Source organism: Miscanthus floridulus, chromosome 6 (assembly GCF_019320115.1).
Source record: "Miscanthus floridulus cultivar M001 chromosome 6, ASM1932011v1, whole genome shotgun sequence".
NCBI lineage: Eukaryota > Viridiplantae > Streptophyta > Magnoliopsida > Poales > Poaceae > Miscanthus > Miscanthus floridulus.
Genome location: NC_089585.1, coordinates 141,797,942 through 141,822,311, shown reverse-complemented (window position 1 = coordinate 141,822,311; position 24,370 = coordinate 141,797,942). Strand labels below are relative to the sequence as shown.

Below are 24,370 nucleotides of genomic sequence, written 5' to 3'. Positions count from 1 at the left end.
TGCCGATGGACCCTTATTTTTGTGTTTTACCTGCCACTGTTGATGATCAGACCTCTCATTGGAGGAATTTTCCTCTCGGTATAAATCCTCCTGATGCTCACATTGCATCCTCCTTTTCTGTGTCTTTGTCAGACCCTCCGGGCACCATCGAGGAAACTTGGTTTTCCAAACCGGCTGATAACAGGTCCTAGTTGATTCTACACGGCGTATATTAGGGTCCCTGTAGAATATTTCTTCATCGAGAACTCTTGCGTTTGCCATCTCCTCAAGCTCCTCTTGATTCCTTGGAAAATATCCAGCGCGTTTACCAAGCCTCTCATGTACACTAAGTCTGCCCCCCAGCCGATCATGCACTGATGCTTTGCCTCTGATCGGCTCATTGATAAATAAACCCTGATTGCCAGGTTGAAACCTCCTTTCTGACCGATTGACCCCATAATAACCATTGCACTCAGGGCAATTTTCAACAGTTGGCAATTTAATACCTTCTTCCCAGCAATGGATGAAAAACGGGCACCTCCAATGATTTTTATGCCGATACCATTCTTCCCGACGTCTCTCTTCTTGCTGTTGTCGATATCGGTCATTATGCTGACGCCAACCCTCCTGCTGCCTCCGATGAGTAATCACAATGCCAGGTCGAAGAAGGTTTTTGGAACTACTGCTTTCTCCCAGCAAACCCTTACTTTTTGCATCATCGGTAGTTATCCGATGTTGGGGATCCACTGATGCGTTTTTCTCAGCAGCCTCTGACGTCAATACCTTGGTCTTCCCTTTGGCCTCCAACATATTTGCTGGAAAAGGGTGTTGATCAATCTTCATCGGCTTCTAGGCATTGGAAGTACCAAACTTAATTCTCCCAGATTCAATAGCCGATTGTAACTGTTGCCTGAACACCTTGCACTCATTTGTACTGTGTGAAGTTGCATTGTGCCATTTGCAGTACAAGATCTTCTTCAACTCTTCTGCTGATGGGATCACATGATTAGGTGACAGTTTAATTTGGCCCTCTTGAAGCAGAAGATCAAATATCTTGTCGGCCTTGGCGATATCAAAGGTAAACTTTTCTGGCTCTTTCTGACCAAAGGGACAAGATATCGGCTTTTTATTCTTAACCCACTCAGCTAAGCCGATAACTGGTTCTTCATCAGAATCAGAATCTCCTACTTCTTCAACAAATGATACTTTTTTACTCCAATTCTTTTTAGGTTCAAAAACCCTAGTATCTTGATCAGATATCCTTTGCACAAGATGACTGAGGCTTTCAAACTCCTGAGAAGCATATCTATCTTTAAGATGTGGCAATAACCCTTGGAAAGCCAGATCAGCAAGCTGCCGATCATCCAGCACCAGGCTGTAGCACTTATTTTTTACATCTCGTAGCCTTTGTACAAAGCTTTCTACCGATTCATCATTACGCTGTCTCAATTTTACTAAATCGGTAAGCTTCTTTTCATGGATTCCAGCAAAGAAATACTTGTGAAATTGTTTTTCTAGATCAGCCCAAGTAATAATAGAATTTGGTGGTAATGAAATGAACCATGTAAATGCCGATCCAGACAAAGATGATGAAAATAATCGAACTCTTAATTCATCTCTGCTAGCTGCCTCTCCACATTGAATAATGAAGCGATTGACGTGTTCCATTGTTGATGTATCATCTTGCCCAGAGAATTTAGTGAAATCTGGTACCTTGTACCGATTTGGGAGAGGAATTAAATCATATGCAGGAGGGTATGGAGTCCGATAAGAATAAGTATTGACCTTGGGCTTTATCCCAAACTGATCCTTTATAATTTCTGCTATCTTATCGGTTCAAAAAGCATCAGCTTCCTGCTGACGAACTGGCTGAATTTCTACAGGAGGGGCTTGCTGATATCCCTCCACATATCTTTGTGGCCCACGATCTCCAGCAATCGGCATATTTGCCGTTACTTGTGGTCCATTAACCTGTTGGAAAGGATTCATCGGCTGAGCTGCCGATGCTTGATTCTGGAAACCAGCTTGCATATGACCTTGTTGAATCCCTGCAACCTGCTGATTTTGCTGAACTGCATGTTGAACATGTAACTGTCCTGCCCAACCATTATTAGAACTCATCGGTACAAAACTTACCGATGGCTGGTAATTTGCTGACATTGTTGGATAATTATAACCAGCTTGAGGCATGAACTGAACCCCAGTTTGACTCATAGCAGGGGCTTTCTACTGCATCGGCAGTAAACTTGCCGATGGACTTGAATTGGGTGTTTGAACCAAAGGCGTCTGGAAACCTCCTGGAGTTGGTTGCACAGTAGTTGCTGTGGCATATTGAGGCACTTGAGCCATCGGCGAAACAGCCGATGGTATAGGAGCTTTTCCTACTGCATCAAACACTTGAGGTAACCCAAGATTGAAAGCAGATGACTCCGGAGGCATACCATATCCCCACCAATTAGCAGGAATCTGGCTATTCTGAGACACAGGGCCTGACATAGCTGATGCCAATAGATCTGTATTAAGCTGAACTCGTCCTCCTGGTAGTACCGGATCTGATCGTATCGGTGTAGATTGAATATTAGGTAAGCCTGCCGATACTGGAGGAGAAGTAACTTCTGTACCCACAACGGCCGAGGGAGCCGATGGAGTATTGATAGATGCCGGCTCTGGTTGGTGATAGGCAGGCCCAACGTAATGCGGTGATGCTTGTCCTTCTTTGAGAGTTCGAACCACAGCATTATGAACGGTATTGGACAGCACATTAGAATGATTAATCAAAGCATGATTTACTGCAGAATTAACCATCTCTTGAAGTTTACCAGGATTGGAGTCAAAGGTAACCTGCCGAGGCAACGGCAAATCTTGCTTTTGGATGACTTGTCCACTCTTGCTCAGGCTAAACGATTTCAGACAAAGCTGCCTATATTCTTCTACAGCCTTTTCCATAGCCTGCCTCTGCTCTTCCTTAAGATCTTCTTCTGATACCGCGATAATGTTCCCTGAATCGATCTCAGAATTGAACATATTGATCAGATTGATTAGTTCCACCAGGCGTGCCAAAAGATGTGTTGATGCAAAAGTGGATCTGCAAACACAAAGGGCTAATACCCGAATTGATATCCAAAGCGTGCCAGTCGATTTGACCTGTTAATCGACAAGGATGAAGATACGAGCACTTTGGTCCTGACAACAGCGATACGCCCGGAAGTCATGGCCAAGAGGTACTCACGCGGAACTCGAGAATCGCCGAAGGTCGCACTGAAGCGATGCAGCTCGCCGAATCAATGAGAACTCGTAAAAAAGAAAAAGTATACAAATTGACGAAGTCGCCGAAAAGTAAGTAGATGCAAATAGGAGTAAAAATTGGTTTTGATATTGATTGATATATCTATTACATTGCCCCTCAACCTATATTTATACCCTGATCTAAAGAGACATAACCAAATACAACTAGGACACCAAGTCCATATCTAAGGAAACACGTGACCCTTTACATGAATCATACTCTAACAAATATAGAAAAGGAAATCAACTCCTATCTATTTCCCTGTCCGTCTCAATTAAGATGGAAATCTCACCGACCTCCTTTCCATCGGCATACTTCCTGTTTCATCGGTAGTAGTCTTCAAGCCTCCCTCCATCGGCATCGACAATAACATCTCCAACCTCATCGGCAACGCCCAAGTCTAAATCAACCTTTCCATCAATCACCACCATTCATCGGCAACTATCTTTACAAGCTGATTTCATCGGCTGTTAGCATATATAGTAACTTTCCTCCTGCCGATTAGCCCATTCTGATCATTTTGACACGTGCAAAAAACGGTGTCAACAGTCTCTGAATGGGATCCCACCATAGGGAGGCACCGAGCCCCCAGGGCCAATCGAACGGCCCTGGGACCCACTAGAGAAGCCCTCTGGTACTTTTGGAGTGCGTCTCTGGACCACCAGCCGACCCCTATCGAATGGGGCACGGGCCTCCACTTGGACTTACCCGATAACAGCTCACCAGAGGTGTCACTGCTCGCGCCCACCGAGGGTAGCCTAGCATACTCCACCCCTCCTTCCGAACAAAAAGGATGCACGATGAAACATCCTCAATTTTCCTCGAAGGGAAAATCCACATAATGAATTTTAATATGATAGAACCACAAACTGATTCCATCATATTATCATATTTCAGTCGATGTCACAGTCATACATCGTAAGATTTCAAGAATACAAGATATTACATCACTGGGGAACACACCTATTATAGAGTTAATCTAGCAGAAGACTATCGAGTGAAGGCTCCTCCTTCACGGGCATCATCAGAGTTGGCGTAGTGCAGCGTAGATTCCATCTCCGAACCAAACTTGAGCGTAGGCATGAGACCTCCTAATCCTTCTAAAGTCAGCATCTCTGAGAAGCAAGAAATCTGCACACCACCAGATGTGTGCAGGCCAGGGTCAGCACCGATGAGCTTTAGTGGAAAAGATAAACAAGGGATCTGGCAATCCTAATATTTGGCTGTGGTTTGCATCATTAGCGCATGGGAAGTAAATAACATTAGTAATATATTAATAATATCCTATTTTTAACACATTCACCATCACACCATCCATATCCATCCATCAACCATCCATCCCAAACCATCTCCACACCACCACACCATATCTCATCTCACACACTCAGGTCGACAGGCCAACTCCCTCTCGGCCTTGTCTCAACGGCCCACAGCCCCCAAGGCTCACGACCAGAAAATACCCCAACCCTGGAGGGAGGAAAGAAGGACTCATCTCCTATCTAGTTTAAGCGAAACCTAGGGAAGGTCCATAGCCGACAAGTCGGCATATGTATCGATCGATCAACCAAACACTATGCAGAGGTTTTACATACCCACAAGATAGCCATCCTTGATGATGCCCTGTCTAGGCAGATTCTGGTCGCTTGCTAGCCTAGAACGATGCCACCCTACCTCTCAGCCCTAGAACATCCCAAGTCTAGTCTGGGATGGCTGATACTATGAGTCATAGACAGAGCCGGGGCCCTCCGGATGTCAAGAGCCGGGTCCACAAGGCCTCCTGAAGTCTCAGAAGTGTGTGGGGGAAACCGCGTGCCCCGTACCTCCTTGCACACGTTCGCCTAGCAGTAGTGGCATCGTCTACCAAGTAGTCCAACCGTCCCGCACCATATAGGGCGAGTGGGATGTAAAAGATTCCTGGTGAGTCTGAGTACTAGTAAGTCCTTAGGGATTGACCAAGCCAGAATGTCTTCATCAGGGTTTCCATTTTACGTGCCACCACAGCACCTCTACCCCAGGCTCCACCTCTCCGAGGTTCGCACCCAAGGCCACCTCCAATTACCATTTACCCGCCACAGGTATTCCATATCCAAGTACCCAGGTAGCACCACATGGCAAGACTCGCCCTAGGCTCGCCGTTATTCTAGCTCGGTCGACACAACCCTCACTCTCCACGCACCCAAGACACACGCAGCACGCTCACACACCACCAAGTCCGGCACCCATAGCCAAACCATTCCCTAGGGGTTCACCACCAGCATCACATCCCCGATATAATGCGAAGTGGAGTTAACAATAAGTATAGTGGTGTATTATGCAAGCAAGCAGGCAAGTACACATATATAAGCGAGCGAATGCGCAAAGCAGGATGACGTGGTAGAGTGGGTTGCATCAGGGTAATAATGGCTCATGTAGTAGCATGCATCAAAGTACTAGCAAAGGAATAATTATAAAGCGCTAGCAGTTCTAGATATTATGCAATGTCTAATGGGATTCTCTAAAAGAGGGTACTGCCATGACACCTGCGATGTAGAGGTAGTAGTGGTACAATTCTCCATTTGTTGGTGTTCCATTAGCAGGGTCACCTCCTCCTGCGTCGACTCCATTCCTCAGTCCTTGTCGTCGTCCTCGTTCTCTTGGTCCGATCGTTAGCTACTCCACGAAGCGACACACAAGGCAAGAGAGCACTCAACACTCGAAAAGACGACGAGACGTAGGAAAATCCAATAACACCGACAAGACAATAAAAGATACACGGCTTGGCCCTCTCGGCGGTTGTCTGATTCCCTCGGGCCAAAGAAACACGAGTGGTGGTATGCTGAGCACAAGCTTAAGTCATGGCCAAGCCAGTATGGCTTTACGATAAACGGTTTAAGCCAGAGCTTATCCAGAGCAAACATCACGGCTCACGATCTTTTGATCCGGTGTCATTGAATTAACGAGGATTGGAAGTCGGGCCCCAAGAAAGAAGAACGACGGGGTTCGGCTCTTATAGCCTTATCCCGCAAGTCACAATTGGACATGAGTAGCAAACAAGAATGATTAACACTATTGTGACTTGGCTCCAACGTACTTCGGCTTGCCCGCTATGGTAGAAAGCGGTAGCGCAAAGAGATTGGACATCAACGGTTCCCCTCGATCCACACGACACAATAACATCAGGAGCCGAGAAGAGGGTCACTCAACACGGCTAAAGATGCGGGGTTAGCTAGGCACATCCATGCCATGTTCTCAGACACATCTTCGGGAAAGATGGTTTTAGACGGTCGATCGGGTCGACACGCACGGGTCCGAGGTACGACATAAACCATTGCTTCGCTAACCCAAAGGGGATAGTCCGGTCTTTGATCCAATCGTCATGGGCAAGATGGAATCGAACAGAGCGGGCTAACGGTGCAACAAGAGCAAGAACAACAAGGGACAAGGTCTACTTCTTCCAACACTTGCACCATGATGAAAGACGGGGCATTGGAAGGAAGCGACAAACATCAAGTGCGCAAACCACTCATAGGGTACCCGACTTAGGTGCACTGGCACTAAGACATCTCTCTAATTCATAGCGGTGCGGTTGTCACCGCGGAAATCAAAGAAATGCGATGGTCATACAAGGTACAAGCATACGGGGGTTTGAGCACGAAGAGGCAAGTAAAAGCAAAAGAGTGGCGTAGCTCCATGGTCATGGCGAGGCAAACTCGCAGCCACAAGCTACACCAATGAGTTGGCATCCATCGTTCCATGATTGTTATCTCCCAGGTCATCTCTCATAGGCTAGGTCGCGAAAGGCTCGATGTGAGCGGGTGATATCCGCATTGATATCGATATCGAATCCATTGCGACCATGTCCTAGGGCCGAAGGTAGGAGTTAACACTCGTAGTTTTATGAAGTCAACTAAAGAGCTAGGGGTCGAGTTACCCTCGGCATCACGGTCATGGCGAGATGGATCCCATGTTCGTAACGTCCGAATGAGGTACGATCCCTCAGCCAGCTCGAAGGCTCGGCACATAGGCAACAACACAGCGATAAGAACCAAACACGACCGAAAGATGCAACAACTCGACACGACTACGGAGTAGCACATTCCATAGCGAGGGGGAATGGGTAGACCTGCACAAGGGCACGGCATATGTGGATTTAGATAGGCATAGATCGTGAATGACAGGTGGGACCAGGGGCTCTTGGATCACTGACATGTGGCCCCGGTCAACGATCAACGTTGACCGGTCCATGGTCAATACAAGCTGGGCCCATACTGGGCCAGTTGGGCCTAGATACGGGTTGGGTTTTGGCCCGCCACGTGGTGCGCGCTGGTGCGGCCACGTTGTCTTACTGGGCCACTAACGGGCCGTGGTCCACGGGCGCAGGTGAGGCGCGGTTCATGGTGAACCCGCCTACGTTGGTCCATAGACCGTAGAGCCGATCTATGAAGGACTTGGTCCACTTACTCCTTCCCATGGTTTGGTTCACGTGCACGATGTGGTCGTGGTCGGGGCTCGGCGGAGCTGTGGTCGGCGTGGTCGTGGTCGGAGCTCGGCGGAGCTGCACGGAACGTGGTCGACGTGGTCGGCGTGGTCGTGGTCGGTGCTCGGCGGAGCTGTTCGAGACGTGGTCGGTGAGGTCATGGTCGGTGCTCGGCGGAGCTGTTCGGGACGTGGTCGGCGAGGTCATGGTCGGTGCTCGGCAGAGCTATTCGGGATGTGGTCGGCGTGGTCGTGGTCGGTGCTCGGCAGAGCTGTGGTTGACGTGGTCGTTCAAGAGGAAAATCTCCTACTCTTCCTCGACGGGGCTCCCGTCGGCGGTGAGGTCGCCGGCGAGCCTTACCCGTGGCGCTGGTGTTTAATTAAGGTAGGCAAAAAGCGTCGCCAAGCCTTGGCGAGTGCAGTGGTAGGGTCAAGGTGGCGGCTGGGGCTTCCTAGGGTCTCGGCCATGGTGAACGGCGGCGTGAGTTCGTTGGCGTGCATGGACAGGGCTGTAGTGGTAGCGAGAGTCCAGTTAGAGGAGCATGTGAGCTCCACGGTGCCTCTACAGCCAAGGTGGGTGTGTTGAAGGAGCTCCTGGTGCTCCCAGTGGCTCCGACCACGGTGGTGGGGGTAAAACAGAGGCGGTGGCACTCCGATGAGGTGCGGTGCGGCAACGCAGGGCTCCGGTGGGCTTCTTCCTCGGCTAAGATGAGCACGGTGCGTCTCTTCGTCATGGCGGAGCCAGTCGGGGTGTCAACGTCGCCTTTACCGCGATGTAGAAGACGCGGTGGTCTCGCCATGGTTGTGCTCTCGGCCATGGTGAGCGTGCTCGTGCATGTGCGCTCTTATTCCGATGTACAGCGTCATGGCTGGGTCCTCCTTTTGGCTGATGGCAGCGCGCACGGCGTGTCCTGGGTCTCGGCAAGCGTGGCCATGGTGGTCTCCCTAGCTAACCAGTTGGGCTAGGCCGGAGCTCGAAGCTTCAACAAGGTTTCGATCATGGCGGTGCACGTTCCATTTGGCTAGAGAGGTGGTCTCAGCAAGATGGCTCACCGTAGGGTTTGTGGCGGTAGGATGGCGGTGCGGTGGCGAGGCAAGGCTATGATGAGGTGATGCAGTGCCATGCCGAGCAGCTATGTTGCTGTAGCTGATCGGGGCGGCGCTCCTAGCTCCGGTGAGGTCCTCCCCACAGCGGCTTCCTTCTCCACCTTGCTTCTCCCTCCTCCCTCTCTCTCGGCTTGATGCTGTGCGGTGCTGTGCCACCTGCGGCGGTGGCGAACGGGCTGAGGGTCAGGGCTTACGGACGTTGGCTTTTATAGCCGAGCTCCAAGGGCTCCAATGGTGGATGGCGATCGGGCGGTGGTGATGCGTGCGGCGCATCCGACGGTTCGCGTGCGGTAGCGTAGGCGCGGCGCAAGGGGAAACAGGGTCATGCAATGTGCGTGACTCCGGGCCCGGGCCTGCTCCGCGGTCGGCTCTCGGTCGCACGAGGAAAATGCGTGGGCGAGGGGAAGAAGACGCTACTGTGCTGACAAGCGGGGTCGGGTCGTCAGGCACTTGGCGCGATGTGGCTGCGTGCGGCGCGTGATGGCTGACGAGCGAGGTCGGGTCGTCAGCGGCTGTGCGCGTGCGGGCGGCGATGCTGGGCCGGCTGAGCTGCTGGGCCAGTCGAGGCAGGCTAGGCTGAGCCGACTCTGTTGCTTGGGCTGGTTGGTCATGTGCTTGGGCCAAATTGGCTTTCCTATTTTCTAAATAAACCAAGGCTCCTATATTGTATACATGTGTCGTCAACTTGTACACCTCCTAGCGGGGTCCACTAGAGGTCAACTAGGGGTAGTGGGGTCCATGTCAAGGGTTGGCAATCCACGGGCATTAAGTTGATAAAGATAGTTGGTTGACTATAGATATTAGGTCAAGGGGTTCGAAACTAAGGAGATGAATTGAGAGAGAGGTGGAAGGATTCATGAGAGATTCTAGAAGGAGTCAAAAGGATTTGCTACGGACTTATGCTCTCCAACACAAAACCCTAAACCAAATAAGAAACTCCGGCAAGCTCCTACAAGCAACACTATATGTATGCAACAATTTATTTATAAATTGTTCTTAATTTGACCCAGCATCTACATGCTTCACATATTGCAGGAAAAAATTTAAAAAGTTCGTATTTTTGGCTTCTCCAAAAACCCAGGTTGTTACACGCGAGGGCCGCACAAAAAAGATAGGGAAACTCCTGATCGCCCTCTTGCTCCAAGCAGAGGCTCGGGGGCTCTTCCTACAACCAAGCCGAGGCCCAGTGACCCGAACTCGCACTCAGGGGCTCGGCAAATGCGATAAAACCCCTCACTCAATATGAGAAAAGCCCCTGGAGGAATAAATCCACTCCTCCAGGGCCTCGGGGGCTACACTCGATGGGTGCGCTCGCGCGCACCCACCAAGGCCTCGAGTACGAAACACCATCCCGCCAGGAGCAGCCGCGAGCCAAGTCTCGTCAAAACCTCAGTGAGAGCGCTCACACTCTCCCCGAGGATCGGGGGCTACTGTCGGGTACCATAAAAAGGGGTCCCCTAAGCAAGGACCGAAAAAATTGCTTAGACCTTGTAAATATCGAAGCCAAGAGACAACCACCGGCAAACCCCCACCTTATCCGAGGCCCGGCTAGATCACCCGGCCCACCTCAAACAGTATCCCGACTCACCCGAAGCGGGCTCGCCCCAAAATGAAACCGTGAGGCCTCGGACGAGGTACCGATTCTTCGACTCACTCGAGGCCCCGCCCGTAAGGCCTCGGACGAGGTACCGATTCTCCGCCTCGCCCGAGGCCCCGCACGTAAGGCCTCGGACGAGGTACCGATTCTCCGCCACGCTCGAGGCCTCGCACGTAAAGCCTCGGACGAGGTACCGATTCTCCGCCACGCTCGAGGCCCCGCACGTAAGGCCTCGGATGAGGTACCGATTCTCCGACTCGCTCGAGGCCCCACCCGTAAGGCCTCGAACGAGGTATCGATTCTCCGCCTCGCCCGAGGCCCCGCTCGTAAGGCCTCGGACGAGGTACCGATTCTCCGACTCGCTCGAGGCCCCGCCCGTAAGGCCTCGGACGAGGTACCGATTCTCCGACTCGCCTGAGGCCCCGCCCATAAGGCCTCGGACGAGGTACCGATTCTCCGCCTCGCTCGAGGCTGGCTCGGCAACAACCCCGTCGCCTCCGCCTTTTACCGACTTCTCGACAGGACGTCATGTCCAACTAACGCGTTCAACCACTCCCGCGACATCAGCCGAACGACGGCTCGATACAGCAGAGTGGCCGACGAGATGTGAGTCACATCGACGCCATGCCGTCCGGGGCAGGACGGGGCAGGGGTTACCGGCCGCTGTGCTCGGCACTGTGCCCACGACTGACACCCGTGCTGCACTGTGCTGCCTAACCCCTGCTCCGAGGACAGCACGGCGTGGAGAGTCATGTCCGGATCCCTGTAGCCTCGGAATCGACGTACAAAGACCAACTGCTCCCTCCGAGCCTCGGCTATCCGCTTCGGGGTCTCGGTAGCCTCGGGACTCGCGCCCGCCGAGCCCCCCACAATGGTTCAGCCTCTGCACCGACTAGGCCTCGGCTCTCTACGTTGTCAACATACAGCGACCGGCACGTCGTCCGCAGTACGCACCATACCATGCGTCAAGCCGCAGGAGCTCCCACGTCGCACAGGATCAGGCGTGACCGGCGTGTCGCTCCAGTGCACCGAGGACAGGGCCGCTTCACCGACCATGCCGCCACAGTGACGAGCTACAGGGCTCGGACATGCCGCCTCCGCTCACAAAACGCCATGTAGCAAATCCATGTACCGCCCCCGTGCCTCCCTTCGACTATAAAAGGGAGTGACTGGGGCCGCTTCTAGAGACGGACACACACGGGCCAGCAACGCTCAACACTCTGTAATACACACGCTCCCTCACTGCAAGAGATCAACATCTCAAGCAACCCACGCCGCTCCACGTAGAGACCTGGGACTAGCTCCCTCTCTCGCTCAGCTTGTAAACCCCTACTACACGCACCTCGGTGCAAGGAATACAAGATCGCTCTCTCAGACTGGACGTAGGGCACCTATTGCCTCAACCAATATAAACCTTGTGCCTCTTTGCATCACCATCTGGGATTAGGGGCAAGCAGTATACTTTCACTAGCCGGTTGAGGGCCCGCCGGTCCAAAACACCGACAATATAATATACGGTAAGGTTATTCTGTAGCTGGCCACAGAATAACTTATTCTATAGCCACCTTGTTTTACGATAATGTTTATACCAATTTATGATAATGACAATACACATTTACGATACATGGGTTACTATAATTCAAAATGATACTTACCATAATATTATAGTAATTCACTTATGAGAGAGTTACCATAACCTCGTAAATTAGTATAATAATTATCATAACTCAAAGTAACCACAGAATAACTTATTATACGGTCAGCTATAGAATAACTCATAGTAACCATAGAATATATATATATATATATATATATATATATCTCCAGCCAACGATGTCGGCCTGACTTGCTATATATATATAAGCAGGTCGGGCCGGCATCGTTGGCTGGCTGGCTATATATATGGCTAATTGGCTCTGGAGGAGGATGTAGACAACAACCCATCAGGATCAGGAGGAGTGCAACGACGAGCAGGCGGGCAATCAGGGGAACAAAGGCAGCAATAATATCATCTGAACCACCACCGGCCGACGATGGAGATGGACTGGAGTAAGGAGGCCCTGAAACTGTGTGCCGGCGTCGCGCTCGTCGGGATGGCCGTCTTCCAGATGGTGGTGCTCGTCATGGACTGGGGCCACGTCGGTCCTGGACTGCCGGTATTTGCGGGCATCATGGGCGGCTTCCTGCTTCTCAACTTCCTTGCACGGATCTTCTCCTTCGGCATGCAGCAGCATGCAGACAGCTAGCTAGTAGATAGATAGCTGCTGGTACTAGTATACTACTCTTTGCATTGTGTCCTGCTGCTGCCTGCCGCTGTGCTGCGTATCATATCATGTAATAATATTTGGATATATTTTTTAAACATATATTATCATCATGTAAATAGTATTTGGATATTTTTTTAAAATTGCAATAGAAAATCCTTAAAATGCGTTATTTTTCATGCAATTTTTTAAAACTTATTTTTATGAATTTTTTGATATACTTTTTAAATATTTATAGTTCGATTACCTTCACGAACTTCCCGGCTTAGTCCGGCTTCCCTTTCTCCAGCATGGCGCCACCTCAGCAACACCATCAAAATCACCCGCTGTGGAAAAAGCAGATAGTTTTCGAACTTGACGGAGGGGGTTAACGAACTGGTTTTGTAGTTTAAGGAGAAAATTCGGGTGACTGTCGCATTGAGCAAAGTAAATTAAACTTTTTTTTTCTTTTTATAATTTAATAAGTTATAACAATTGAATTTGGCCACAGCCCACAGCCCAACGTTAAAGAGGCTCATGCCCCCACAGGCCGAAGCCCACGCGAACAGGCGGAGACACGGAAACCGCCCTTCTGTCGTGCTCCGCGTCTCGAATAAGGATGGCAACGGGTATATACCCGTCGGGTATCGCCGGAACGTTCTCTTCCCCGCTACGGAGAATTCATCCCGTCCCCATCCCCATTAACTGTCTCGGGTATAGATTCTTGCCCATCCCCGTACCCGTCGGGTATCGGTCGGGTAACAGATACCCAACGGGTACTGCATACCCGATAAACAAGGACACTTGGGGTCGCAACTTTGCAATCGGAGACGTTTCTTCTTCACCCAGGAATAAGTGTCGGAGTCTCGGAGATGCCGAGGAGAAGGAGCGAGGTTGCGAGGAGGACGAACAAAGGTGGCAGAGAGACCGAACTGAGGAAGCAAGGGGCACGAGCGCTCATGAGACAGGCATGCTTGTGCTGCTGGCGGAGATGGTGAGGAAAAATTGAACGAGGGTTACTAGAACACACAAATTATATATATGACTGTTCAGATTTAGACCAAAATATCTATGTTGAGCTTCTTTGGGCCTAATACTCGCATGACAGCTCAAATAGTCGGGTTCCCCAACGGGTAACGGGGACGGGTAAACAGGGAACGTTCCCGTACCCGCTATACCCGTCGGGTATAGATTCTTGCCCATTTAGATGCCCGCGGGTAAAGATATGATCCCATCCCCGTCCCCTAATGGATCAAATACCCGTCGGGTATCGGGTATCGGGTCCCCGTTGCCATCCTTAGTCTCGAAAGCGTTCGTCTTCCTCCCTCTCTCACCATGCGACATGCGAAATCCAAACCCTAGCAGAGGTGGCCTGAATCCTGATGGCGGCCGCCGGCCAGATCCAACACCCCGAATCGCCTGTGACTCCCCCGAGGTTAGATCGACAGCCGGAAGACGGGCGAAGCCCCGCGCGGCGCAGCCACTTCGGCCGCCTGCCGCCCCGTAGTCTTGGCAGGTGGCCTGGCCGGCTAGGCGCCCAGCGGTAGCCGGCGTGTGGCCCAATGCCAGCGGCAGGGGGAAGCAGCCCAACGGCCGCTGGGAAGCGGCCAGAGCGGCGCCTTCTTTCTGTCTGCTCCGTGTTTAGCGACTCGACGACGTGCTTGCTTTACTAGCGGTATACTTCTATTCTTGTTAAGTTCATCAATGCTCAAGCCATATGATAATTTCATTATAGCTTACTCATTGATCATTATAAATTTTCAGGTTGGTCAATTTTATTTATTTATTTTTATGTATTTTGAATGGTTTGGTGCAAGAACAGTATTTATTCTTGAAACTAAAGGTATCGTCTAATTTGTGCGATTGCAATGTGCCTACGATTTTTTTTTAAGCTTCAGCTAAAGTTCGCCACACCAATATATTTTTTCTAGGTCTGCCACTAGGCGGTGGTGCCCAGGTCCGCAGCTGAAATTCGTTCCAAGGCGTCGCTTTGAGTGATTTTGTTATTACTAGGTAAAGTGCATACAACATCTTTTGTTTGAGTTACATCGGCAGCTCTGCACATTGTTACCACATTGGCATAGAACATGAACACTGTTCATACTTGAACTGGAGCAAGGTCACTAAACCAATAGCTATAACGAAGCCAAATCCGAAGCCTTCACCAAACCCAGCTTGAAAGACAAGAGGCGACTTCTGATCAGGAAAATACTGGGGCATGAGTCCAGGGCTGGCATTGTGCATGCAACGATCCAAGGGGATGCCACAGAGGCCAGAGTTGTTTGCGAAGCGGGATGCTGGGAATGTAATGAGCTGCCCAGATGTCGGAATTTCACCAGTCAGGTTGTTGTTAGAGACATCAAAGTCTGCAAGGAAACTTAAAGACCCAAGTCCAGCAGGGATGCCACCTGTGAGGTGATTATGTGAGAGGTCCATTACACCAATCGCCCTCAACCCCATGAATGCATCTGGAATTGTGCCAGTAAGGTCATTGTGTCCCAAGTTAAGGACAGTAAGATATGTCATGTTCCCCAAGATTGCCGGAATTGTACCTGTAAATCTGTTGTATGATAGATCAAGGAAGATCATGCTTCCACTTTTATTGAAGTTGTATCCTATCACCCCAGTGTATATCCTCGTGGAGCCACATGAGTGCACAGCCGGGAACTGTGCCAGCCGCTCTGGACGGATGCCAAAGAACTCAAACAGCACTCCGGCACCAGGGCAGATGTTGCCAGCCTCATTCCTTAGGTATGCAAACTGCTTCCCAGAAAGAATACCTCCAGTGACAAGTCCTGCCTGTGCTGCTAACTGCGGTGGTATTGCACCGGAGAAGTTGTTGTTGCTAAGATCAAGCCAGATGAGGTCGCTACAGTAACCAAACTCTGTTGGAACTGGGCCAGAGAGTAAATTTTTATGCAGCTGTAGAATGGCAAGCTTCTGGAGGTTGCCAAAGCCTGAGGGCACATTCCCAGTAAGACTGTTGCCTGCAAGAGACAACCATATGAGATTCACGCAGCTTGTAATGGATGGAGGGAGGACTCCAGTGAAGTTGTTGTAACTTATCACTAGTGTCTCCAATCTTGTGCTATTGGAGCATACAACATCTGGTATTTCGCCAGAGAGATTGTTTGCCCACATGACCAAATCGGCAAGCTTAGGAAGCAATATTACTTGAGATGGAATGTGACCAACCAAAAGGTTGAAGCTGAGGTACAGTGACTCCAGATTGCTGCAGTTGCCTGGCACAGTTCCACTGAAATAATTGTCTGGGAGGAGCAGCTTTCTTAGTGATGGTAAAGATGAGCACAAGTCAGGCATGATCTCCCCTTCCAGCAGATTAGAGCCAAGATCAATAACTTCAAGCAAAGGGCAGCCAGCTGCTAGTGCCGGCAGAGGATTTGTCCCATTGATATTGTTGAATGGCAGTCTCAGCACACGCAGAGAAGACATTTTGCTGATGACAGTAACCACAAAGTCACCAAACAGTTGGTTGCTGCCGAGATCAAGCACCTCAAGTGATCTGCAGCTTGAGAAGCTTGCTGGCAGACTGCCAATCAGTTGGTTGCTTGATAAGTCTAGTTCAACCAGCATTCCGATTCCGCACAAGAGGCTCAGCTTATCCGGTATTTCTGCAGTGAAGTTGTTCCTAGCCAACGCGAGTCGGCGCAACGCATGGAAGCCCCCCAGGAACTCTGGTATTGAACCTGACAAAAACTTGTTCCTAGACATGTCAATTGTCTTCAGGCGACGGCAATTGGCAAGACTTGGTGGCAACCCCATGGCACTCAGTCTGTTGTATGACCAATCGAGCACCCTGAGATTTGGGCAGCCACCAAACTCATACTTGGAGATGTCCCCGGAGATGTTGTTACCAGCAATGCTCAAGTGTGTCAGATTGGTTGGTGCCGTCACCAAAAGCCTTCCAGGGAGGGCACCAGACATGAGGTTCCCTGACAAGTCAAGAACAGAAACCTGGCTGCACCGCGCAAACTCCAGGAGGCCTCCCATGAGCTGGTTGGCTGAGAGGTTGAGGAACTGAATACCATGGCAGGCAGCCAGGGAGTAGTTCAGCAATCCGGCATCTGACAGCTTGTTCCTGGACATGTCAAGCGTCTGCAACGATGGTGGGAATGGAAAACCCCCACCGGTAAGGGTGTTCCTGGACAAGTTCAGCAGCTGCAGGTTGCTGCAGGACGCCAGGAACGCCTGTGGCAGCGTTCCGTTGAAGGCATTCGATGACAGGTCCACGTCCATGAGCATGCATGGTGGCGATGTCTGCCGCTGTGAGGCGCCATTCGTGAGGTTGCCATGGAAGGCATTGCCACGGAGGAGGATGGTCCGGAATGCGGGTAGAGCGAGCAACGGGTCGAGGTGGAGGCAGCCGACAAGGGACATGCCACTGAGATTGAGCATATGGACATGGCCATCTGTGCACGAGACACCGGTCCACTCGCACGGCGAGCTGGTGCCAGAGGTGGAGTTGACCTCTGCCCAGCTCACGAGCCGGCCGCCTGGGTCGGCGGTCACGGAGGCGATCTTGAATGCGAGCAGTGCAGCTGCCTCGGCATCGGTCCCAGCAGCAACTGCACACGCAAGGTTATGCATCAGCAGGAGCATAGCAACCGGGGCTGCCATGCGAGCGATGCCCATGGATGTTGCTTCTTGCCGTCGAAACTGCAAATGGTTGCGGAAGAACAGCAATTGTCGCTCCGGATGGCTTCACATCACACATCAGAAAGGGATTAATCCTGGGCGAATTTGAGTACACCTGGGAGTGAAAGAGCCAGATTTGATTAAAAAATAATTACATCCCAAGGGGATCATCTGTGCAGAACAATACGAAGCAAAGTTGCGGGGAGTAATCGTCTGTGAATGGATCAACTGAATTCCATGGAGAAAAGAGGGGGGCAAGGATCCTTGGGAGGGAAAGCATAGGCGCCCATGAACATTTACACTTTTGAGAAATTTTCAGACCTTTTTTTTTGCATTCAACAATAATGTTGTTTCTGTTATCTTTGGCTGTAGTTGTAATGATTGGAGACCAGTGGCGAGTAACTGACGTTGTCTAATAGGCGGTCTCGTACCGTGCCACATAATATTGAGTAGTCAATTTCTTTATTTGTACACAGAATATAAATAATAAATATTGTGAAATGCATGGTAACAACAACCTTTACACTAATGCAGCAGTTGTCCCAGTAGTCTTAAAGTTCAGCTTACGAGGTAGTTGTTTTGGAAAACAAATTTCTTCTCTCATCTCCCTCTCGTTCTCACATGATCGCATTGTATGAGACGACCTATGAGATCGCCTCTCGTGTTCCTCCACATTATCAACTAACTTAGCAATATAGAGAAATGAAGCCAGAATTTTTTATTAGTCAAAGATAAGGAAACATGTATGAGAGTAAAAAACCAAGCAATCAACTCCCCAGCGTAGAAGGTGTGAATTCCATTTTCATGCGATTTTCGTCACCATGTGATGTTGGATGGTTTCAGGGGATAATATATGTAAGTTTCCTGTATTTTTTTAATTTTGTTTGGAAAAAAAACTTCGAGAATTTTTACCTTGAAATGCAGTAATTTTTGTTGTTTTCTATATTTTTTTTGTGAAAATAATCTGGTTACTGTGGAATCTCTCAACGATTCCTGCTACGTTTCAAAGGGGGCAAGTTGAACCGAACTACCTAAAGTCATGTTCGCTTGGCTGATAAGGCATGGCTGAAAGTACTATTGGCTGATTTGTTGTGAGAGAAAAATTTGTTCGTTGACTGAAAAAGTACGGCTTATAAGTCAAGCGAACAAGACGATATATTGGCAGTAGTAGCCTATCAAACAGTTGCAAATTTCATCAATATACGATACCAGATGCGCTTGTAGTAAGGAAAGCTGATGTTCGCACATAGTAGTAGCCTAAAACAGTTCCAAATTTCAAGAAGTAGATTTAGAAGGAAAGAAAGAAAAAGAAAGATGACACACATGTATACAGGAACGAACCGTACCTTGGTGAGTTAAAGAAGCTCCTCGCGGCCTCAAAACGCAACGAGAACGGAACGGGGCTGTTCATGGTGTGGAGATGGCCGGGGGAGAATTTCCTCGCGGCCGCAGTGGACGGAACCAGCAGGAGAGGTAGGTATATAGAGACGAGAGCAAGGGAAAAAAATACGAATACCTGTCGTGTTCAAGCAGAGGGCACAGCTGCCTGCCTGCTGCCGGACGGATAATTTTTTAAAGTAAAAAACGCGGACTTGCTTGACAGTTACTTTGCCTGGAAAATGGGGTAAAAATGTTTGGGGTGGATTCGGTCCTTCAAGCTTCGATGATACTGAAATTGTCCAACGTCAGAAACTAGAGAAATATAATCTGCCCGAAAAGACCACCCTAAAAGAACCCGACCCGATCAGCATATTGGTGGGTTTGGGCCTTTTTTTTTTTTTTGACCCGCAACAATCATCGGATTGGACATGGGCTGCAACTTTTTACCATTCCCCGACCCAACCCGAAAAAAGAACCCAACCTAACATATATAGGAGAAAAAAACTAGAGAAACAATCTGATCCAACTCAACCCACGGACCTTAGGTGAGGTTCGGGCCGGCCAAAAAATGTCCAGTTAGGCGTTTGATCAGGTGTATTTAAAATAAGTAGCGAGGGAAAATATATATATTACTAGACATCAGCGGTCTCATAGGTTAGCTATATCATATATGATTTTTTATAATACGAAGGAGGGAGGTGAGATAAATAGATCATCATTTTCCCTCGCTACTTATTGCTCATGGGCTAGTCTCTAGACTTGCCATGCATGGATGCTCATATTGCTCTAGATTTGTTGTAAAGAGCATGACACCATTCCTTAGTGGTGGGTGGCGTGCATATTAACAACGAGAAAAGCCTACAATTATTTCTCCAATTATATTTTAAAAAATTGCTAGACTAAACTCTTAGAAGTGCTCATAAGACAAGGATGTGCATGTATGTATTTCTAGGGCGAGTGTGTGTGCATGTGAGCATACTCCTTCCCTCCCCAAATAAATCAATTACTAGAAACCGTGTAAATTAAATATCTTAAGTTTGACTAACTTTATAGAAAAGAGTAACTACATCGAAGATATAAAATGAGCACATTATGACAATATATTCTATAATATATCTAATGATACTAATTTGAAGTTATAAATCTTGACGGGTTTTTTTCTAGAAATTTAGTCAGAGTTTATAAAAAATTGACTTAAGACATCTATAGAAATCTATTTTTTCGCGGAGAGAGGGAGTATTTCTATATTGTGTCACGTAAAAAAAATATAGTTCTATGAGTGTTGTTGCCATGTAACTCATGAAAAGACCCTTATAAGAGCTCATCACAAGAGGAAACTAAAAAAAAGACGAATCAAAAAGAGGAAACTAAAAAAAGACCCTTATAAATTACTTGCTTTTGATTGACCATGAGAAGAGGAAACTAAAAAAAGGACGAAACAAAAATAGTGTGCCACAGGAGTGTAAGCCCCGTTCTGTTAATCCATTATTATGTGGACCAAATGAATATAATAGAGAGTTTTACCTGTGTACCATTAAAAAAGATATCATTTACCTACAAATCATTAAAAAGTTCGATCGCATCTAGGTGCCACTTACCTTAACTTTTTTTTGTCTTCCAAGCCATTCTATCCACCTTCCATGGAACGGAGGGAGTAGACTTGATATGGTTAGATTCGTAATTAAATCTAATGTCCAATTATCATTAGAGCATCTCCAATATAGTTCCCAAAAAAGCAATTGGTAAATCAATGAGTTTTCCAAGTGGCTAAAAGAAGTTGGAAGCATATTTGTTGGGTTCCTCCAATAATTTTTAATATTTTTGGTGCTAAAATATATAAGTCAATTTTACATTAGAAATCTCAGACTATTTCTAAATTATCAACTATTTTTATATTTTCTTTCTCTCTTGTATATTTGCATCAAAACCCTATCTTACTCTTTTTTCTTCTCAACGTCATTCCACCATCATTGGCAAATGGATACGTGCGCGTATTTATCTGCGTGATTTGGTCGATTTTCCGGAAAGATTGAGAGTTGAGATAGGGAGTTGTTGGAGAGTAGTTTTTTTCAATCTTGCCAAAAAAATCTAGATTGTGAGTGGGTTTTGAAAATTCTTGGAGATGTTGTTAGCTTATAAATATAAATAATACAAAATAGAATAAATAGATGATCAAAGTGTAATTTGGGAGACCGTGTTATGTCAAGCTATGTCTTAAAAAGAGAATGGAGGGAGTAATACATAATACTGAGAGTCCTTAATAGATAATATGTATAATGATTATCTTTTAATTAAGTTGTCTCACTGTAATGCATAAATTCTTTACCTATGCACGGAATAAAAATAATATTGTGAAATGCATGACAAAAATAACTCATATAATGATGCAATAATTGTCTCATAATCTTAAATTTTAGTGTAAATTTCTTTCTCACCTCCCAGTTTATCCTCCACATCATCGAGAATATCATGTGTCACTACATGAGAAAACATATAAGATCACCTCTCTGTTTTCTCCACACCATCAAAAGTCCTACATGCCACCGGATGAGATGACCTAAGGCCGCTGATGTGTATGAACATAGAGATCTGAAGATGAAACTTTTTTTTTCAAAAATAAGGAAACCTAAGTGTAAAAAAACCTAGCAATCAACTCCCCAACATAGGAGATGTGATGTCTCATTTTCATGGGATTTTCTTCATCTTGTGATGTTGGATGGTTCAAGGGACCATTTATGTAAGATTCATGTGTGTTTTTGAATTTTGTTTGAAAAAAAAAATCAGATTTTCCAAAAAAAAGTTTTACTGGTAATCTCCGGTAAACAAATGATTACCAGTGGCCCCTTCTTGGAATACAGTATATTTTCTTGTATCCTGTTTTTTTGTGAAAACAACTTTTGATTGCTATGAAATCTCTCAAACGATTCCTCCTGCGTTCCAAAAGGGGGCAAATTCAACCAACGAACTACCCCAACACTACGCCAGCAGCGATTTGTAGGGGCGGTCCAGGATGGTTTTGTAGGAGCAGTTGGCCAGCCGCCCCTACCGAACCGTTGCTACAAATGACAGGTTTGTAGGGGTGGCTGGCGAACCGCCCCTCCAAATCGGATTTATAGGGGTGGCTCGCTATTTGTAGGGGCGGCTAGATATTGAGCTGGCCCTATAAATCTGTTTCCAAAAATTCACAAATTCGGGCGAAAACGAATTATCCTAAACCACATATGTCTATATTGGATTTTGGATCCCCACGTATTATCCTAAACCAAGTTTAAATAGGCCCTAAATGATTTCAAATGAAAAAGTTGTCGACCATAAAGTTTCATAACTTTTCGAGATGTACAACTTTCATTTTGGTAGTTTCTCTATCCGAGATCGTTTACAAAATTTGAATTTCAAATTTGAGAAATTCAAATGTAGTTTTCGTTGACAAAATGATTTCAAATAAAAAAGTTATCAACTACAAAGTTTTATAACTTTTCAAGATCTACAACTTTTATTTTTGCTGTTTGTCCATCTGAGGTCATTTAAAAAATTCAAATTTTAAATTTTTAGAAATTCAAACTTAGTTTCCTTTGACAAGATGATTTTCAATCAAGAAGTTGTCAACTACAAAGTTGTATAACTTTTTGGGGTCTACAACTTTCATTTTGGTTGTTTCTCCACCCGAGGTCGTTTGAAAAAAAATGAAATTCAAATATGAGAAATCCAAACGTAGTTTTTCTTGACAAAATGAATTCAAATAAAAAAGGTGTCAACTACAAAGTTGTATAACTTTCCGAGATCTACCACTTTTATTTTGGTCATTTAGTCATCCGACATAGTGGTAGTAACATAGTTTCATAAACTATAAGAGGGATAGGTAAAAGTCTTAGATCTTGATAAGTTCTACAACTTTTATGTTCATGACTTTTTCAGCTGAAATCATTTAATATTTTAAAATGACGTTTGAGGTTACCATTTTTTAAAATTCAAAATTCAAATAGATAAAACACAGTCACGTGAAAAGATGGACAAAATAATAGCTATAAGAACACAATAAATTGATAGAGCATGATTTTAGAAAATTTTAGAAAAAAAAATCATCAAATTGAAGTTAGTACTAGAAAGAAAGACTAGTTACAAGTTTTAGCCACAGATTAAAAAAAGAAATTAGAGTTCTTCAACAATTTTAAAATTAAATTTCAAATAGCATTTTGATGAAGCAGTAAATGATTTCAAATGAAAAAGTTGTAAATAGCAAAGTTTCATAACTTTTCAAGAATTACAACTTTTATTTTGGTCATTTCTCCATCCGAGGTCGTTCGAAAAAATTTAAATTTTAGTGCTTAATTTTTACTATTCGTCGTCTATTTGTAGGGGACAAATTCGATTTATAGGGACGGCCGGATATAGAGCCGCCCCTATAAATCGGGCCATTTGTTGGGGCGGCTGAACACCAGCAACCCCTACAAATAGATTTATAGGGACGGCTCATTTGGACATTGCTACAAATCCTTTTTGTAGCGGTGCAAGTCTTGTGTTCCTTTATCTAGCCTGCTAGCTCCCCTTCGCTAAACTTGAAGCCCGGCGGCAACTCTAAAACCCGTGCGTGCTCCATCACCAGTATCAGATCGATGCGCTTGTCCTGTATATGTTCACACATAATATGTTCGCTTGTTGGTTTCAGTCAGAGCTTATCAGTCATGGTACAGTATTTTTCTCTCACAACAAACCAGCATCAGCCGGACTTATCAGCACAGAAACCAACCAGGCTGATAGCCTAATTAAAACACAGCTCCAAATTTCATGCAGCTGATCATCGATTGCAATTTTTTATATTTAGATTAGATTTATATTATTATTAGAAAAAAAGAAAGAAAGATGAGAAACATATATACGAGGAACCTAGCTAGCTTGGTCAGTTGAAGAACTTACTCGTGGTCGTGGCCTCAAAACGCATCAAGAAAGGAGCTTTTTCATGCATGGGTGGGAAGATGCATGAGGAGAATTTCCTCGCGCTCGGCCGCAGTAGAAGAGCCACAGCAGGAGAGGTATAGATCAGACGAGAGCAAGGAGAAGACGGACAATGATCGAGTGAGACGGACAAATTATACTGCATGCCCTCCACTGATTTACTGACACGTATACGAAGTAGGTCAGGCGTGTGTGAACGACTGAACACAACGTCATATCCCTATACAACTTCATTCACAAGATCGATGGACGACCACCGTACGTCAACCAAGCTAAAAAGAAAGCCATCCATGCGCCGAAACCAACAAGTGGCGCCAAGAGGATCGCGCGTAGCGCGAGTGGCAGGAGCATGTGGCCGTGCCGACCAGGGTCGAGTCTCAGACTCGGCGCTCGTCCCTCACCTTGGACATTTACTGTCCGTTAATGTCTGTCGCGCAGATGTGCCATAACGTACCCGTTACGCTCGGAGTCTGGTGATCTTCGAGTATCTCTCGGCTGCGTTCGTTGTCTAGCTATAGTTGTAGGTTTGTTCGTATACCGTGTGTGTTTGAGGTGTGCGTATGTGTGGTGGTGTGTGTCTGTATCCGAACAGATACCACAGCTACTTAGAAGAGAGGCCTAAAATAAAAACAAGTGGCGCCAAGGAGGAGACTTAGGCCTGGTGGCCACCTTAGCAAGTCACGCTACTACAGAAATAAGATCTAGTCCCGGTTG

The 24,370-nt window shown here is 47.1% G+C and overlaps 1 protein-coding gene across 1 annotated transcript; it reads right to left on the bottom strand.

Moving 5' to 3' along the window:
- Positions 1-14,602: 14,602 nt before the first annotated feature.
- Positions 14,603-17,839, bottom strand: LOC136459960 (brassinosteroid LRR receptor kinase BRL3-like). Its single transcript, XM_066459809.1, has one exon. It carries the CDS (start codon positions 17,318-17,320, stop codon positions 14,735-14,737), a length of 2,586 nt encoding a protein of 861 aa, XP_066315906.1. The 5' UTR covers positions 17,321-17,839; the 3' UTR covers positions 14,603-14,734.
- Positions 17,840-24,370: the final 6,531 nt, after the last annotated feature.

What these genes read in the sequence shown, in the direction of transcription:
- LOC136459960 (XM_066459809.1), bottom strand. Translation starts at nt 17,320, where the DNA reads ATGGGCATCGCTCGCATGGCAGCCCCGGTTGCTATGCTCCTGCTGATG.